Raw genomic sequence first — 19,874 nt, forward strand, 5'->3', positions numbered from 1 at the left:
CGGTTTTTCCGGAAGTAAAGCCCTCCGAAGCTCTGATTCGAGCGAGTGGTTCTGTGTCAGGGGTTCTTTAAGAGAAAGAGGGGCGGGGGGATGGACTCTAGGTTATTATTATCGGAGCAGAAAAGTGTCATCCGCTGAGCTGCTATGCCTTCGGGATGAAAATACATAAACACGAATCCCGAATAGGAGCCCGTTGTGACAGACCCAGAACTCGTCCCTGATCAACCTGCAAGGTAGGTGGGCGACACTCAGGAACGCAGGCCTCCTTATAGACCCATTGGGAGTTGGGCATGCCTGGTCCCATCCCACGGAGTGCAATAGGGCCTTTGTTGCTTGAATTCGAGTTATAACTTTGATTTATGGCGACCCTGTGATAGGCTTTTCTTTGCAAACTATATCTAGAATAGGTTGGACATTGTCTTTATTCTGAAATATAGCCTTCTACAGTGTCTGGGTGATTCCTGGTAGTCTCCCATCCAAATACTAACCAGGCCTGACCCTCTACTATAGCTTCCATGATTAAATACAATCAAAGTATTTAATTTTTTCACTTCGTTTGATTCTCCCTCGTTGGGGGGGGGGGGGGACTCAGAGGGGTTAGTTCAGGCATGTTAGGAATTGTTGGAGTTGAAGTCCAAAACACCTGGACGGCCCAAGTTTGCCCATGCCTGGGCTAGTTAGTATTCTGTGTTTATTATATTTAAGCAAATTGTTGGTGTCCTGTGTTTATGTATTTGCACATGCCATCAAATTGCCTCTCAATGTATGCCAACTCCATGAATTTGGCATTTCCTTAGGCAAGGAATCATAGGGTTTTCTTTAGCAAAGTTTCGCTGCTTTGTTCTAATCAATACGTAACAAAGTTTGAAAAACCTTCCGTTCCTGGTTTGAAATTGTTATTTCTTGTTTGTTCAGTACTTGCTTTGAAAGTAGTTGTTGTACTCCCAAAGCTTCAATTTTGTGGCTGCCACAGACAATTATAATATAATAATAATAACTTTATTCTTATAACCTGCTTTCATCTCCCCGAAGGGACTCGGGGCGACTTACATGGGGACCAAGCCCAAAAAATCCAGAACAGATATAAAAATTAAAACACATTACAATAAAATTAAAACAATAAACAACAGAATAAAAGACATCATAAAACTGATAAGTGAGACTATTAAAATTTGCAGAGAGGGGCAGGGCATGTGCAAGGCACAATTGAATTGGTTGAGACTTGATGAGATATGCACTGAAAACTAGCAAAATGTGCTGCAGGATGAACTGGATTATATGGCAGTGTAGACACATATTAATCCAATTCAAAGTAGATAATGTGGATTATCTGCTTTAATAATCTGAATTATACAAAATAATAATATTATTTCCTGCCTCCCTTTGTAGCTCAAGGCAGGTTACAGTGTAATTAAAACACATAAATATTGTAAAAATACCACAATACAAATATTAAAATGTATTTCTAAAAATATACATATTAAAACATATTTCTATAAAATACGTATTAAAATACACAAAACGTAAATTAAACAAAGGACACATGTTTAAAATTCATGTTTAAAATATGGTAGTATAAAAGGGACCCAATTGTCCCATTTAATCTTTTGGTGAAACAATGAGTGATTGCTAAAACTCATGTTTTAAAATAATGCTTCCTAAACTTTGGCCTTCCAGATATTTTGGACTACAGCTCCTAGAACCCCTTATCATTGTTCAAGGTAACAGAGGCCCCTTCCACACAGCTGAATAAAATCTCACATTTTCTGCTTTGAACTGGAATATAAGGCAGTGTGAACTCAGATAACCCAGTTCAGAGCAGATACTGTAGGATTTTCTACCTTGATATTCGGGGTTATATGACTGTGTGGAAGGGTCCTGATGCTTCTGAGAGTTGAAGTCCAAAACACCTGGAGGACGGAAGCCTGAGAAGGACACCTTCAGTGGAAAGTAAACATCATTGCCTGACTGGGACTGTTCAAGATTCCTGCAAATGTTCCTAACACTGTGTAACACAATTTGGAAAAAATATGTTCCTGGTTTCAAAGTGTCATTTCCTGTTAAATTGTCCAGTACTTACTTTGAAAGTAGTTGTTATACTCCAGAAACTTTGTTTTTGTGGCTACCACAAACTATGTTGAATTGGCTGAGACTCTATATTCATTGAAAAACTAGAGCAAGATGTGCTGCAGCACGTCCGGCAAAAACGAAGTTTTGGCAGTTTAAAAAACTTCCCATGTTTTTATGATAGACTCAATTAGGAAATGACATTTATAATCCAGGAACAAAAATCATCTTATATAGTGTAATTTAGATCAACATTTGTCATAAGTTCTAGCCAGAAGTAGACAAAGATTGTGTGCCTTCAAGTTGTTCCAATTTATGGCGATCTTCAGGCAACTATCACAGGGCTTTCTTAGCAAGACTTGATCAGACAATGTTTGCCTTTGCCTTCGTGTGAGGCTGAGAGACTGTGACTTGCCTAAAGTCCCCCAGTAGCTGAGCAGAGCTTGAACCCTGATCTCCAAAGCCATAGTCCAATGCTTGAACTGCTACTGGCTTTCTAGATAATTATAACCCCACAGATACTCTCGGACTGCAACTCTTATCATCCCTTATTCCTTTGCCTAGACCACTGCTTCATAAACTGTGGGTCCCAACCCCAAATGGGTCTCTTGGCTCAATGTTAGGATCACAAAAAATTAGCAACAGTGAAAGGTTTCTGAATGCCACCCATTTCCATAAATTTGTAAGCAACAACGTACAGAGTTTACAGTGGACTCTGCAGAAAATGCTCCACGAAAAGGAAAATCAGCCGATTTAGCAAACCTTGCAAATGCTGATTTATTTTCAGTAAATTTTGGATTTTTATGTTTATTTTATATATGCGTATACCTGGGATCATGTAAAAATGTCTTGCCCAGAAAGGAGGCAAGATTAGAAAAGGTTTAAGAAGCCCTGGCCTAGACTAATGGGAATTGTAGGCTGAAAACCTGGAGGTCTTCATCTGCTTAATTGCGTCTCTAAACCTGCCCTGCTTTTTCATAAGAAGTAAAAGCTGTCAACAATAACTGCATTGCTGTGCAAATCCTTTTAGAAAGTAAATGCCACTAAACTTGGCAGACCTTATTTTAAAGTAAATATGATTAAAGTCAGTATGGTGAAACTATCTGGGTGGTGGAATAGGACTCTGGAAATCAGCATTTGCACCCCCACTCAAGCATTGAAAACTACTGGGTGGTTTTGGACAAGTTGCTCTTTTTCAGCCTCAGAAAAAAGCCACGGGCAAACTTCTGAAGAAATCTTGTTTGCAATAAGTGGGAAACTTGAGAGCACACAACAACAAATACTTACGATTGCATAGTAAGCCTCTCACCAATTGCTTATGGTCGCTAATGAGGCTTTGTTCATTCCTCACTCCATCCCCCATGAAAACTCCAGTTTCTGGAATAATGTTAATATTAGGTCATTTTTCCCCCTCTGTGTTTTGACTGGTACCTCATTGGACTGCAGCTGAATTCTTGACAGTAAGGTATTTGTTTATAATTGTTTCCACCTATGTCTGGAGTGGGAAATATGTGATTGTTGTCCATTATCCATAAGAAAGTGGTAAAGGATGGTGACTGGGACTTCTAAGTTCAGCAACATGTACAGAATCACATATTCTACATCCCTGTCCTGTAGGGAGATTGAAGCATCACACACAGCTTCTGAGATTGTTGTTTATTCTTCTCCCAATTGTAGGTATGGATGGCTCAAAATCCCCTGCCTGCACCATGCAGGTCAGCTTTGTTTGTCAGCGCTGCAGCCAGCCTCTTAAACTGGATACATCTTTCAAGGTCCTTGACAAAGTCACTATTCAAGAGCTAACAGGTAAATTAAAATAACAAAGAAAGCTATTAGGGAGTTACAATTCAGATTGTGGAGACAGAGGCCAGCTGGGGATCTGTCTTGAAGGATGTAAGGCGTAAACTATAGTAGTGCATTTGGGATTGAGCCGCAAAACCTGACACTGTTGTTAACAGTTTGTAAGTAACAATTCAAAGTACATCTGTGTGTATGCAGAATATCCTTCTGTTGTTTCTGTGCCACTGCGGTTCGTTTTCCTGCCTCCTGACCTGAATAATTTTAAAACAATTTTCTTTTGTCTAGCTCCTCTGCTTACTACCACTCCAGCAAAGCTGGGGGATGCACAGGAGGAAGAGACCACTTTGACAGAGGTAAAGGATTTGACTTATAAAATAAATCTAAGTCATTCTTATATTTGCCAGCCAAGAGTAAGGAATGTTTGTTCTTGGTACCAAATGTGCTATATTTGCTTTGTAATGTACATTATACTTCATACGAGAAGCGTGTATACAGCACACAGACTGCTGACACTTCCAATACACTTTTGGAGTTAAGAATGAAATGAAGTGAATTGAAGGGTACAGTTTGTTTAGCAACACACTACTCCAGCTGTTAGTATTAAACTGATCAATCTGGCACTGCATTCTACTTTGTTGTTGTTAATGTTGGCTGCCTACAAGTTATTTCTAACTTATGGCAACACCGTGGGGGGTTTCTGGTGCTGAGGATGTGTTGCTCACCCAAGATTACACAGTGGGTATCCATAGTGTAGTTGGGAGTCAAACCATGGTCTCCAGAGTCATAGTCTAGCACTTAGGCCCCTACAACACACTGGCTAGAGTCAACATGTACCTTACCATTTGTATCACTTTTAAACTTCTATCCAGAAACGGCATGCATAACAAATCACAAGAGTATACAGTGGGCTTTTGGTATTCTTTGACCTTCTGTTTCAGAACCCTTATGGATACCAAAATTCATGAAAGCTCAACTCTCATTATATGCAATGGTATAGTAGATGGTGTTCCTTATGTGAAATAGCAAAATGTCTTCTTATTATTATTACTGTAATATTTTTAAGCCATGTATTTTAGTAAATTGTCAAGCATCCATCACTGAACTATAATGGAAATTTACCAAGCAAATGTGAAGTGAATATTATTGGTGTTCAACCTTTTGCTTACATTTCATATTTTTCTAAGTAGAAAGTGCCAGTTAGTTGATGGTAGGCTCAGAAGGCACTGCTTTTTCTTAAGATTTCAAAGAGTTTAATAACAGCAGTATGGAATTTTTTACTTGGAGGGAATATTTTCCCTCACTGTGGATCTACCTTATTTTGGACTTACGGTCACCCTCTGACATTTTCAAATTGCATTTTACCTGGCTATCTAATAAGCAGGTTCTACTGTGTCTAATGGTGCTTACCCTTTCATGAAGACTAAATGAGAAAATTCTGATATTGATTTTTTTTAGGAAATATTTGTTGAAAACCGCCAGGATGGTGTGTCCCGAAGATTCATCCCTCCAGCCAGGTATTAATTAGCAGTTATGTTCCCTAACATTGTTCTTCTGCACAGACTGCAAATTTTGCTACTGCCCAAATGACAAATCATCAAAGCCTGGTTGGGACTGACCTATTAACATCTATAGATGTTTCATATAAAAACATGTGCCTAGCTGTAACATATAGCAAGAAAGTGGAGATAGAAACATCTGGCTTTCCAGAAAATTCCTTGAGAAGTTTTCTTTTTTTGAAGTCTGTTAGACATTTTGCTCTTTATGTGAGTATACAGCTTAACTCTCATATGCAAGACATCTGTAGAAATCTCTCTCTCTAAACTGTTGTCATTGGACTGTAACCACATGTCCAACTAACTCCTGCAAAAACCTCCCGATTCTCAGTTCTGTCTGCCTGCCTCGGTCTAGACTAGGAATTCTCAACCTTTCATCTTTCATCTACTTTGAACATGGCCAATTATGATGGATTCTGGGAGGTGGGCCCAGGGCATCTGGAAAGCCAAAGGCTGTGAACCATTGCTCTGTAATGTTTCTCTTTTCCTTTTGCCTGTAGTCATATCTCTTCACAGATCACTGTAAAAAGAAATGGGTAGCTATGTATATTATTATATAACTTTTCCTGAAAATTGTATGTGTCTTCAAGTCACCCCTTGACTTATAGTGACCCCATGAATTGCATAGGTTTTCCGTAAGCAAAGAATTCTCAGGTGGTTTTGCCAGTTCCTTCCTTTGAAAGTTAGATGCTGAATTTCCCTCTTCTGCATAATTATTAAGTAGCCTTGTGTTCAAAATTTGTTTGATGACTCAGTCCTATAATTACACTTAGATGGTGAATTGCCTGCTCTAGAAATATCTAAATCCATTAAAATTGGGCACAAAAGGTGAGAAACACACAATCCTCCACATTTTGATCAATTGCATCTTCCTCCATACCAACTGCCACTTCTGTGGCCCTGAAGAATAAAAGAATAGGTAGAGACATCACAGTTGGGATCAGAAGTAGGTGAAAGGCCTTCTCTCCATTACCACTGCTTTGGCATCAAACAGAAAGAAGGATAGGCAATATTTAATCTGTCCCCACTGCCATTTTCTTTTCATTGCATGTCTTGTCTTATATAGAAAACCTGAAGGTAGGCAACAGTCATTAAAAATATAGTTACAGAGAAGTTGCTTCAGGGAAAGGGGGATCCCAAGAAATAGTTATTCTTTTAAACCATCAAAGGCTGCTTTTTCTATCTTGCAAAATTTTTTCTCAATTGGAGGATGAAACCAAATTTGAACTTTGTTATACATTCAACTTTGAGGAAATCAGAGCAGGTTTTTCCTTTAGGCGATGGAAGAGAGATGTTTGTGTTGTTATTTCTAAATTCCAGATTTAATCTAGAGATTACAGGGGGAAATGTGGGGCAGAAAGTGAATTATAGTGACAAAGTGGCCAGACTGCAACCTAGCAGCAAAATCATCTTGACTTTTTTTCCAGGATGATGTCAACAGAAAGTGCCAATAGTTTCACTCTGATTGGAGAGGCTTCTGATGGCGGCACTATGGAAAACCTCAGTAGAAGACTCAAGGCAAGTTGTCTCTTCTGTACGTCTGTCAGGGAACCTCTGGACTGCCAAGGGTTGTCAGGCCACATTGGGCACCTTGGAAGATCTCAAAGGACTGCATCACCCCTGTCATGTCCCTCCCCTAAATATGTGAGGGGAAGGCATAAGGAGGAGGGAGCAAGCTTGTTTTCTGTTGCCCTGAAGACTAGGACGTGGAAGAATGGCTTCAAATTACAGTAAAGGAGATTCCACCTGAGCATTAGGAAGAACTTCCTAACTGTGAAAGCTGTTCAGCAGTGGAACTGTCTGCTCCAGAGTGTGGTGGAGGCTTTTAAACAGCCTGGATGGCCATCTGTCGAGGGTTCTTTGAATGCTATTTTCTTGCTTCTTGGCAGGGGGTTGGACTGGATGTCCCACAAGGTCTCTTCCAACTCTATGATTCTGAGTTGAAAAACTTTCCTTTGCTTCTAAATGATTGCTTGTATCTTCCAAAGAATTTAGTTACATTTAACAGCATGTTCATTTGGATCCTAGACTAGGAATAGTTTATTTTTGTTAACAGGAAGCATATCAGTTTACAAAACTCAGGCCTAAAATGACAGAGGGAGGATGAAACAAGGCAAAATAGCTTCTGGGACCCTTAGAAGGCACAAGGACCGTTTGGACCGTAGATTAAAACTAATTTAAAGATTTAGTATGTTTTGAGTGACAGAGAACCTGGGAGTCTTAACATGGTCTGCCGGGCTGCAAATGCCCAACAGGCTACAATTTACCCACCTCTGGTTTAGACATAGAATTCAAGTAGCTTGAACGTGGTTTGAGTATATTTTCCATTTTCCCTTTACCAAAAATTTATTCCTTCTTTAGGTTACAGGTGACTTGTTTGATATTATGTCTGGTCAGACAGATGTAGACCATCCTCTGTGTGAAGAATGCACTGACACGCTTTTGGACCAGCTGGACACACAGCTAAACATCACAGAGAACGAATGCCAGAATTACAAGTGAGTGAGAATAATGTTCAGGGATGCTACAAGAGAGGCATCCCAGAGCCCGCAGTGGCCTTAAGAGTGAAGGAAAGGAAAAGGACTATGCTTCCATTCCCTAGTGTCCTTTCTGTTGATGGCACTATGTGCACATCACACATTTGCAACATGCTGTGCATATCTTGTCTTTCATCTTAAAATGAAAGCATATTTCTTGCACTCATGACCACAGAGGTAAGTGTGGCACTGAAAGGACATAGGAATACCACCTAGATTTTAGCTCAGAAAATGAAGAGCAGGAGGAAAGGTACCAGTGCTTTCCACAGCTCCCGTCTTCCCTTAAATCATTACTTCTGTGGCCTTTTATGCAGGAGATGCCTAGAAATCTTGGAGCAGATGAATGAAGATGACAAAGAGAGGCTGCAACTGGAGCTGAAGGAATTTGCTCTTGAAGAGGAGAGGCTGATTGAAGAGCTGGAAGAAGTGGAACAGAAGCGCAAGGCAATGGCTGAAGACTTTGATAAAGTCAGGGCTGAGGCAGAGCGGCTGGATCAAGAAGAAGCAGAGTGAGTGGCAAGAATGCTTGGCAAATATTGCAACTGTTAACATCATTGAGACCTATCTTTTCTTGGCTGACTGTGGTTGAAACCTTCATCTATCTCCTCCCTTGGCTGTGCCCTCACAAATTCCTTACTGCTTATCTTATTTTTGATAAGTTGGAAATGACTTGAAGGCACACAACAACAAAACCTTTCCTTTCTCCCCTTCTGCCTATGTTGAAAGCATCTTTCCCCCTTCTTAAATTATTGCGCATACTGCTTGGCTATTGCTTACTGCATCCTTGTAACATTTCCTGTTTTCTCCATCCATTTCCTCCAAAGCTCATGCTGGCTATGTTAAATTCCACTGTTACCTTTTGCTTTTAAGTTGATTCATGCTTGTTTGGAGCTTTGCTGATGAGACCACTCAGGGAATTGTACTCCACAGGTCATAGAATTCAGAAACATGGCTGTACTAAGTCTGGATTAGTGTTCAAAATGTTCTTGTATCACTTTTGATAATAATTGACAGAAATGTCAGTAGCATAAGCTTTCATAGATTTAGTTCTGCTTCACCAGATGCATCTCATTTCATAGCTGATATGAAATCAGCTATGAAATCAGCCCAGGCTATGGCGCAGGCTGTTGAGCAGCCGGCTGCAGCCAGCTGCAACAAATCACTCTGACCAAGAGGTCATGAGTTCGAGGCCAGCTCCGAGCCTGTGTTTGTCTTCTGTCTTTGTTCTATGTTAAGGCATTGAATGTTTGCCTATATGTGTAATGTCATCCGCCCTGAGTCCCCTTCAGGGTGAGAAGGGCGGAATAAATACTGTAAATAAATATATAAATAATAAAATAAAAACAGTTTAAGGTATCTGCTTAAAGGCCACATTTAAGCAGATACCTTAGACATTAAGTCTAGTTGTGTCTAACTCTGGGGGTTGGTGCTCATCTCAATTTCTAAGCCAAAGAGCCGGTGTTGCCCGTAGACGCCTCCAAGGTCATGTGGTCGGCATGAGTGCATGGAGCACCGTTACCTTCCCGCTGGAGCAATACCTATTCATCTACTCATTTGCTGTATATATCACCTTTATTTATTCTTGTTCCAATTAAATTTCCCTAATCTTTCTGAAGGTACCAGAAAGAGTACAGTGAATTCAAGCGACAGCAACTAGAACTAGATGATGATCTGAAAAGTGTGGATAACCAAATGCGCTATGCTCAAATGCAGCTGGACAAGCTGAAGAAAACCAACGTATTTAATGCCACTTTCCATATCTGGTAAGGAAGAGAGAAAGGTGTGTGTATGTGTGAGAGTGTGTGATCTCTAGTTGAACTAGGGTGAGGATAATGCCCCAAAGAACCAGTATTTTCATCCTTTTCTTTTTTGTACAGAATTGAGAATTCAAGATGTTCTGGTTATCATTACAAAAGTGACAGCTCTTCTAAAATGCCCTTGCAAATAAGAGAGACTACCAGAGTTGGGGGCAGTGAAGAGAACATGTCAGAAATTAATAGACTGATAAAAGGGTAACACATATGAGCTAAGGAAAATAGTCATTAAGGAACCCCCTTCATTCAAATACATTTCTGGTAGCAGCTAATACTCAAAAAGCATGAAGTGTAGAGTTGAACTAACAAGACTCTGTAAAGCTTGGTGATTAATCAATTCAGCCAGTCATTTGCAAGGACATTTTAGAAGAGCTGCCACTTTTATAGAGCTGGAATCTCAGAGCCCTTCCGCACAGCTATATAACCCAGAATATCAAGGCAGAAAATCCCATAATATCTGCTTTGAACTGGGTTATCTGAGTCCACACTGCCATATAGTCTAGTTCAAAGCAGATAATGTGGGGTTTTATTCAGCTGTGTGGAAGGGGTCCCATTCCCAGTTCTTCAGATTGACCCAGGTTACTTAGAAGAATTGTATGCCCTTTGCTTGTGGGTCTTGGCCTTCCTTTGTTATAACATGTAGTGTACTCTTATATGCTTTAATATGGTATTATAGTTGCCTAGCAAGCCAGTTTAGACCTTCATCCTGGAACCTTTTAGATTTTCTGTATATTGTTATTGGTACAGAAATGGACTTCATAATGCATATACTGTGCATATACCCTCCTCTCACTTCTGCCCTCCTCACAACTGTGTTTGGTGGGGACGAGAGGCCTTCTTGGCCGTGGCTCCCTGACTCTGGAACTCCCTCCCCAGGGAGATTAGGTTGGCTCCCTCTCTACCTTCCTTCAGGAAACAACTGAAGACTTGGATGTTTCAGCAGGCCTTTGGAGATACAGTCTATTAAAAACCCTCTGGGGCTGATTAATTAATCTATCCCATTTTTATTACGATTTTACCATTTATGTGTTTTAAATACAATTTTTTATCCTGTATTTTTGTTTTAATTGATATATTGTATTACTGTTTTATCTTTTTATAGTGTGTTTTGTATTATGTTGCCTATGTTTTGTTCTATATAATTTGGGCCTGTGCCCCATGTAAACCGCCCCGAGTCCCCACGGGGAGATGGTGGCGGGGTATAAATAAAGTTTTATTATTATTATTATTACTGTGCATATTGTTACTGGCACAGAAAGTGGAATTGACAGCATGTGTTCAAGAAGACAGGAGAATTACAACAGAGACCCTTCCATGCTGCAAGTCACACCACTATATTGTACTTTAACTGCCATGGCTGAATCCTATAAAATCATGGGATTTGTAATTTGACGAGAGACTAGGTCTTTGTGGCTGAGAATTCTAAATCCCTGTATTGCAAATTTCCGGATTTCGTAAGAGGGAACCATAGCACCTACAATGGAATTTAAAGTGCTAGAATTGTGTAAAGATTCCCCATATTGGCATCCAGTAGGTGGGACAGATTTTAAATAAAAGTATGGCTATTAGTTTTTAAAGTTTTGTTTAATTCTTGATGGGTTGGGTGTACATTTTAAGAAATTGCCTGGAGAAGAAGCAGTTTCACTCATGGCTGACTGTGGAACCTGTTCATTTTTTAATAGGCACAGTGGACAGTTTGGCACAATAAACAACTTTCGTCTGGGACGCCTCCCCTGTGTTCCTGTAGAATGGAATGAGATCAACGCAGCCTGGGGACAGACTGTCCTGCTTCTCCATGCCCTGGCAAACAAGATGGGCCTTACCTTTCAAAGGTAGGAGGAAGAGAGAGATGGCTACTCTCCAGTTCTTAGTCCTATGGCTATGAAAGCATTTTGGCAAATTAATTTTTTCCTTTATTTATTCATAAGATTTATAGCCCCATTTTCAATCAACTAAATCTGAAGCTGACTGAATCTGGTTTATTCTGCTTCTTGCAGATATCGCCTAATCCCATATGGGAACCATTCTTATTTAGAGTCTCTCACAGACAAATCCAAGGTAAGAAGTTTCATAGAATCAAAGAGTTGAAAGAGGCCATCCCATTCAACCCCTTGTTGTGCAGGATTGCACACTCAAAACACTCCTGACAGATGGCCATCCAGTCTCTGTTTAAAAGCCTCCAAAGGAGATTCCACCACACTTCAAGGCAGTATATTCCACCATCAATCAGTTCTGCCAGTTTTTCCGAATGGTAAGGTGTAGTCCTTGGAATCCTTTGCTCCATGTCCTAGTCTTTAGAGCAGCAAAAAACAAGCTTGGCCCCTTCCCCAATAGGACATCCTTTCAAATATTTAAACATGGCTAAATGTTCTCAGCCTTCTTCAAGCTAAACATACTCAGTTCCATAAGCTGCTCCTTGTAAGGGCTTGCTTTCCAGACTTTTGATCCATTTTGGTCACCCTTCTTTGGACACATTCCATCTTGTCCAAATCCTTCCTGATCTGTGGTGCCCAGAACTGGACACAGTATTCCAGGTGAGGTCTGACCAAATTCACACTTATATTCACACTTCTTAGAATCTTCAATACGCCTATGTTGTTCTGGATGTCTAGACTAGAGGTGGCAAAACCCAGCCTGGAAACAACGCATGTTTAAAATCCTGGCAACATCAATTAAAATATTTTGTGGCAAGCTATGGCAATAATAGCTTCTAAGTTGGTTTATAGAAGAAATATAATTTGAGGCCAATGTCGTACACCAATATTGTTGAGCTCCATGTTCCGCTGCTTCCTGAATGCTTGGCCCTAGGCCTTAAGAACCAAGCCCTGTGGAGCAAGGTGACTAGGAAAATACCAATGCCACACCAAAAGTGATTTTTCCTTAGTATTTGGCTCTAGAGACCCAAAACCAGACATTCAAGAAGAAACTTGCTTTATATACAGCAGAACTAGCTGCTGTTGGTAATATAGTTTGTTGGGGTTAAGGCTGCAGGACCTCTGTGAAAGTGGAAAAGCTGAATGGAAAAGCACTTTTTTAAAGCTGTGGGAACACTTTAGGAATCTTTAAGTCCTCCAGCCTAAAACTATTTAACTGCTTGTGATTCCTTTGTTTCATCACTTTTAAACTTATTTATTATGCAATGCTTTTGACATGAAATAAAAAAGTCCTCCAGTGCAACTCTATGGTCAACTTCCAATAGAATCATCTTGGAGAACCTATGCATGCCTAGAAAACTGTTTTTTCTAGGAATTCGTAGGTTCTCCAGCATGACTCTTAAGTTCTGCTGGAAATTGACCATAGAACTATGATGGAGGACCTAGAAATTCCTAGGGAGAACATATTAATCAAATTCTCAAATAATCAAATCCACAAAAATGAGATCCACACATATAGAGAGCTGACTGCAAAGGGCTTTTCTGTAGTCACCGTCTGTGTTTTCAGTCTCCATAATCCAGTGAAACTGAAGTTTCATCCCTCGCATAGCAGATTGGTTGTCTTAAAAAAGAGGAAGAGGTTGTATTGGAGGCAGGCAGCAAACATGGGAACTTGGAGGACCCAACTCAAACCATTGTACTTGGTGTTTGGCAGAATATTCCAGCTGCTGCATTTATGTTCTCACAACCTCACAAACATAAACCAGCTCTTCTAACTGCCTCCAGCACGCTTGTTTTACCAGCAGCTAGAACATGTCATGGAAAATGAGACATGAGACAAGTATGATAGTTGACAACTGTGGCTCGTGTTAGTCTATTGAGGAATAGTGTAAACATTGCTTCAAAGCTTTATACAGCTGGCTCTCAAATTTTGCAGATTCCATTATTCATGGATTTGATTAAAATGTTTGAATAATCTGTCAGCAATAAAATGCAACTCAATGGTCAACTTCTTCTGGAAATTGATCATTGAGTCATGATGGTGAACCTAGAGATTCCTAGATAAGTTTTATCTAGGATTAAAAAATAGCAATTTTGTTATTTGCAATTTTTCACTTTGTGGGGATTTTGGGAAGGGTTGTTTGTGCTTTCGAATTCTATGTACAAGTTCCCCTAGGAGAGCAGGCATTGCAGTTTATTTGCACTTTAGGATGTGCAAGGTCTTAGAAACACCAGGACAGGTAACATAGCAAAAAGAAACATGGCAAGAAATTGAGTCAGTAAGAGTTGCTAATCACTGCCAAGCATTTTGTTAGTAGATCAGTTTTTGTTGTTCTGGATTCAGGTATGGGGAACAGCAATGGGTGAATTATAAAGTTGATTCTCAGTTCTGTGGTATATGTTGTGATGCTGTTGGTCCACTGCAAAAAAAAAAGCTGCATCCCAAGAGGTCTTGGGGGAGCAGTGGTGCACCTTCTTTTGTTTCTGGTATCAACATTTGTGTCTTCAAGGAGCTGCCCCTCTACTGCTCAGGAGGCTTGAGATTCTTCTGGGACAACAAGTTTGACCATGCCATGGTGGCATTTTTGGATTGTGTGCAACAGTTCAAAGAAGAAGTGGAAAAGGGCGAGACCCGTTTCTGTTTGCCTTACAGGTAAAGTGTTGTTAGCTAAGGAAAATTGATTGAGAGGAAGATGGTTTTCCTTTCTCTAAATTCTACCCCAAAAAAACTGACCTCTGGGAGATTTGTGGTTAATTAAAAATGTCAGGCATATTCATGGAAAGGCCTCATGGATATGGGATATTTTTATTCATTTTTGTCATTGGGTATTAAAACTAGATGATGAATATCCAATCTTACACTGATAGGCAACAGAATGGCCATACAGTGTTCCCTCACTACTTCGCGGTTTGCTTTTTGTGGATTCACTATTTCACGGTTTTTCAATAAACTCTAAAATAATATTATAAATCATAAAAAATACAATTTACAGCCTAAGGAAGGGAGCAAGGAGATGCGAAGGGAGAGAAGGAGCCCAAGCGGCAACAGGAGGAGAAAGAGGCGATTTATCGACACACGATTGGTTGATAAAAAGACTTAAAATAGTGTATAACTACTAAAATAATGTATAAATATATAGCATCCCTACTTCATGGATTTTCACTTATTGCGGGTGGTCCTGGAACCTAACCCCCGCGATAAGTGAGCGAACACTGTATTTTGAATCAGCATGTCTTTGGTTGTCTTTGCTACCTGGTTGGTCAGCGTTGAAAACAGTGATAAGGGAGGCAGTCCTTTGGTGTGTCCTTGTGAGATTCTTATACAGTTTTTTATTATTATTATTTATTTTAGCACACCATTTTCTTATCTCCACTGGATGAAACCTGCATCCTTCTTGACTTTTCTATTTATGTTAACTATATAGAAATGCAGGGCCATGAAATCATAGGTCTTGAATCCTCTGCTTAATATTAACCTTGAGGAGAGATGGGTAAGAAATAAAAAATATTATTACCACCACCACTTTTGTTGCTATGTTGTCGCTGAAAGTAGTAGCAGTTAGAGCTTCTCCTGTGCTGTCTTGCATCTCTGCTAAAGTCAGAGGTTTAGCAGATATTTACCAAGTAGAACTAATATGTTACATACTGGAGGAGAATGTTATTGTGTCCCTATTGGGTACACTAAATGCTAAAAGTTACCATTTGGGAGGCTTACTGGATCTCTGTGTTTTTTTAATGCAGAATGGATGTTGAAAAAGGCAAGATTGAAGATACAGGAGGAAGTGGTGGATCCTACTCCATTAAGACACAGTTTAACTCAGAGGAGCAGTGGACAAAAGCACTCAAGTTCATGCTGACAAACTTGAAATGGGGTCTTGCCTGGGTCTCTTCCCAGTTCTATAATAAATGATGACAATAATAGAGAAGAGGGCCACTTTGCAACACAGCTGCGGTTTGTGTCAAAGATGCCAAAAGCAAGACTCGTGAGAGTCATACATCATTATACAAGACCCAAAGGGCAGGGGAATTTTGGGAAGGGGAACTTTTAAAATCTTTAAATGTTATCCTCAAGTCAAATGGAGCAGAATACTTCATAATTGACTATTTGTTGGACAAAGCATGCTGCTACTGGAGAAAGTGCTGAAATTGCCAGCTAGTAAAAAGAAGAAAAACAAGATGCATCAACTTCCAGAATTGTGACTCTATTTAGCTGTAAGCCAATTCGTGCTTCTTGTTTTGTTACTATGCTACAATACCTAAGGAAGTACACAAATAAATAATACCAGTTTCTTTCAGAAAAACACAGTATCTTTATTCATAAGGGACAGACATGGAAATAGTTATAATAGTTCCCTTATAAACGAATTCATCCATACTGAGACTTCTTCCTCCAACAAAGCTTTCAGAAAACACAAAATATGCAGATTAAATTTTTTTTCTCCTCCCAAGCACTCAATACTTCACTGCTTACAAAAATAAAACTGATCTCCACCTATGGGCAGGGTTAGAGGTGACTTCCTTTAAAATATCTACCCATAAAAGGTTAACAAAAGAAAATTTAAGCCTGTGAGAAAGCAATGAACATTTTAAACTATAACTGCGAATGCTGTTTGCTTCTGTAAAAAAAATAATTTCTAAGAGCTCCATATTCATGAGGAGTACAGTAAAACACAGCCTGATGCCAGTAGTATATTGCCTCAGTCTCAGGAAGAAGGGGATTCTAGCAGTCATCCATGCTGTGCTTCAGAATTGCATAGACTGCCTCAACAATGCTCTGCAGACTGATGCCAGTGGTGTCACCAAGGTACTCCACAACCTTTCAATCATTAAAAAAAAGCTGAGGTTAAGGTTTCTTATGGACAGACAGATGGAGAAAATAATGGATTTCACTCTGATACTATACCAGGTTACCATATTTTGAAAAGCTAAAAAAAAACAATTACTGTCTACTTCAAAATGCCAATAGCAATTTTACTTTAGAGTTCTATTACATAAACTGACTAGTATACATATCCAGCATTGTCCAGATGTCATTGTGACCATTGCCTGCCTATTTTATCCCTTCTCCAGCTCTGAGAAAATCTACTTTACAACGTCTCTATGACAAAACTCTGGCAATGATGCACAGGCCCTTTTTGGTACTTTCCTTTCTCCGTTTCCCTCACACCTTCTCCCTCATCTCTTTTCTTTCTTTGCTTCTTTCTTTACTTTCCTTCATATACCCTTCTCCCTCTACATTCCTTTCTTTTCCTTCATCCCTTTTTTTCTCTTCCCTCCTTTCCTTCTGCCCTTCCCTTTCTTTTCCCTTATTTCCATTTTTCCTTCCCTTATACTTTGTTCCCTTTCCTTTTTTCTTCCCTGCATTTTCATTCTTCAACAAAGTTTAGCTCTAGTAAAAAGGTGTGCCCATAACTATGCTATACTGTTGCTACTCAACGTACTCTATCACTAGGCTGAGCAGTGAGATATATGTACCTGATTCCAGCCCTCAGGGTTCAGCAGGAAAGAGCTTGCACCAATGACTCCCACAGCCAGGAGCATGAGATCTTCCTTTACAGATACAAACTCAGCTCTATTAAATTGAAATAGCAAAGTAAGAAAATAGTGTTCCAAGAGAAATAGCAAGGATATTGTACAGTAAAAGCATACATTTATGTAGATACAGAAAATAATCCAATATTGTTAATTTTCTGAACTTTGATTAATGTTATACTGACTATGTTACCCATCAATCGTGTAACACCTATTTTGAAGCTATTTCTAGTCAGAAGTGAGACCCATTAAGTTCAATGAGGCTTCTATTTGGGTACATGGCTATAGTCCAACCACTGTCATTTTAAAGGATTATGTGGTCATCTACAAGGTTAGAAAACACCAGGTGGCATGACTCCTTTGTGCGAAACTAGTGGTAATGTTGCCAACGTGTAGCAGAGGAGTGAACTTCTCTAGTATTTTCTTTCAGTAAAATCACAGGCACAGATTGTGACTTTAGGGCCAATTCTGTATACACTCTTTAAAAAGGCATACAAAAAAATGTAAAATTACCCTGAATACCCCAAAAATCTTCTAACTCCCCACCCTGCAAGCTGTTTCCTTAATGTGAATTATGTCTCCTCCCAACAAACTTTCTTGCTGCAATAACTCAGTTTATCTAACATCCAGATGCATTGGTATCTCCACTGAAAACAATCAGCCTTCACACCCTATCAGTCATTGCATTCAGGTAAAAAGCCATCTTGTATAAATTGTGTATATTGTATTATTGCCAAGACTCCAGTGTCATAGGGCAGTTTCAGCTCTGAAGCCAGACTCTGTTCCAAGCATGGAGCATATAAATAGAGCTCTATTAAGGTTTTTTTATATGGAAAACTGACTCAGAATTTCTTGGTCTTCACTTTGTGAGGCTTCAGTAGACATAGAGGAGTCTGGAAAAGTGCCACATTATGTCCCCTCCAATTTAATTCTTTCTCCTACGTGTACATTCATTTTTAGCACGTTGCTTTGCAGAACTTACAGCTGGAGCTCACTTGGAGATGAATTTTCGATTGCTGACTTCAGCAAAGTGTCATAAATGCTGCTCCTTAAGAGGTATGCTAAGCTCAGCAAATTTCTGCACATCTCCTGTAGCTCTTTTGTGGGGCGTAAGTAACCATTGTATCCTAATTGGAAAACAAAGAAAGCATCAGAAACGGCTGCAATGAGAAGAACTAAGTTTATTTCGAGGCAGAATCTGGACAGTTAATTTAGACGAGTGACTTAACAAATACGTTGCTATGGATCACCAACCTGAAATGTCTTCTATGGTTTTTGTTTTTTTTTTTGTTTTGCCCTCATGCCCAATGACAGCGGGATCATCACTTGTTCCAACTATGATTCTTTAGCCCTTTCCCCTTATTTGGATTTTTGTCAAGTTTAGGAGAATAGTTTCAAACACACACATACCCTTCATTCTACCAAACCTTTTTGGACAAAACAGATCTTGCAGAGCTGCACAAAGTTTCCTGATGTTCAAACAGAGGAGAATGAAATATCACATTTTTTTTTTACCCAAGCCTAAGCTTATCCAATGTTATCTTACTCCTGACCTTTACCTAAAACCTCCAGGAGCATTTCAACATAAGCAAAAGGGGCTGGGACATTGATCTGAAAATGCAGAGCCTTCAAAATAGCCAGTTCAGATTCCAGCAGTTCTTCTGTGGTATAAGAGTAACCCACGGACTTCAGAAACTTCAAAACCATGTTGTTATTAACAATCTGTGTGAAGAGAAGTGTGAACGTTACTCCCAAAATGCAAACTTTGCTTTACATATTGACTGCTATGATTTGGCATTAAATGGTTCTTTTGGACTGATGGTTTAAAATATTTTTAAAAAACATATGCCAATAATATATAATAATAATAATAATAATAATAATAATAATAATAATAATAATAATAATAATACCAAATTTTATTTGTATACTGCCCTATCTCTCAGAAGGGCCTTGGGGCGGTTTCCAACATGTAAGGCAAACATTCAATTGCCGGAAAGAAAACTGTACAGACAATACATCAAAATAGACACATTCAACAATATAACAACCTAATTAACAAACAAAATATCATTCTAAAATACCAAAAAAACCCTGTTAAAACACACTAAAAGTAAAAGTAAAAACCCATTTCATTGTAGCTCCATCAGTAAAACACACTAAAAGTAAAAATAAAATATTTTTTAAAAACCCATTTCATTGTAGCTCCATCAGTAAAAGGATCAATAAACCGATGGCCAAGATTACAAGATGAACGTGGCCAACTATAAAAGGGGTGGGCCAGGGATAGGGCAACAACGTATCATAGGGTTGGGGAAGTCCAAGACAGAGTGCTATCTGGTTACCTAGGGATTGGGCCTAGGGAATAATTCTCGAAAATTTGCTGGAACTTGTTAAAGAGACTGCACAGAACATCCAAAGTTTTTCTCCTGCAACAGTCATAGTGATAGACTGAGTGTCTCCTCCAATTATTTAGGTAGTAGCCATGTAAATGCTTGTATTCCTAAACTGAAGCTCAGTAGCCAACTTATCAGTCTGTAACCACAGAACGATAGGATTTTTGCTGTAAAGGCCCAGTGTTAGATATGGAAGACAGGAACTTTCATAAACTTTCTGAAGATGGATGTGTTTTGAGGGCAAGTCATGGAACAAAGCACACGACCCCTGAAGAGTGGAAAGAAAGAGTGGAAACACTTC

At 39.4% G+C, this 19,874-nt stretch overlaps 2 protein-coding genes across 5 annotated transcripts in view; one reads left to right on the plus strand and one right to left on the minus strand.

Moving 5' to 3' along the window:
• On the plus strand, positions 1–15,946 carry becn1 (beclin 1). The gene is made up of 12 exons (XM_003222568.4): positions 1–233; positions 3,745–3,873; positions 4,153–4,220; positions 5,323–5,381; positions 6,848–6,938; positions 7,782–7,918; positions 8,272–8,466; positions 9,574–9,720; positions 11,454–11,603; positions 11,769–11,829; positions 14,156–14,298; positions 15,387–15,946. Exons 2-12 carry the CDS (start codon positions 3,747–3,749, stop codon positions 15,553–15,555), a joined length of 1,347 nt encoding a protein of 448 aa, XP_003222616.1. The 5' UTR covers positions 1–233; positions 3,745–3,746; the 3' UTR covers positions 15,556–15,946.
• Positions 15,932–19,874, minus strand: part of cntd1 (cyclin N-terminal domain containing 1) — an 11,486-nt gene continuing 7,543 nt past the window's right edge. For all 4 annotated transcript variants that reach the window (XM_008113164.3, XM_008113162.3, XM_008113163.3 and 1 more), the window contains 4 exons: positions 18,737–18,899; positions 18,160–18,304; positions 17,121–17,217; positions 15,932–16,461 (listed from right to left, as the gene is read on the minus strand). In XM_008113164.3, coding sequence (XP_008111371.1) covers positions 16,366–16,461; positions 17,121–17,217; positions 18,160–18,304; positions 18,737–18,899 — 501 coding nt within the window. In that variant the 3' untranslated portion in view covers positions 15,932–16,365. The remainder of the gene's footprint in view (positions 16,462–17,120; positions 17,218–18,159; positions 18,305–18,736; positions 18,900–19,874) is intronic.

Source organism: Anolis carolinensis, chromosome 6, assembly GCF_035594765.1.
Source record: "Anolis carolinensis isolate JA03-04 chromosome 6, rAnoCar3.1.pri, whole genome shotgun sequence".
NCBI lineage: Eukaryota > Metazoa > Chordata > Lepidosauria > Squamata > Dactyloidae > Anolis > Anolis carolinensis.

Bases quoted from the DNA above. Each gene is read 5' to 3' on its own strand.
- becn1 (XM_003222568.4), top strand. From the start codon at position 3,747: ATGGATGGCTCAAAATCCCCTGCCTGCACCATGCAGGTCAGCTTTGTT. The intron at 7,919-8,271 runs GTGAGTGAGAAT...CCTTTTATGCAG, and splicing joins AACGAATGCCAGAATTACAA to GAGATGCCTAGAAATCTTGG. The intron at 11,830-14,155 runs GTAAGAAGTTTC...TGTGTCTTCAAG, and splicing joins CTCTCACAGACAAATCCAAG to GAGCTGCCCCTCTACTGCTC.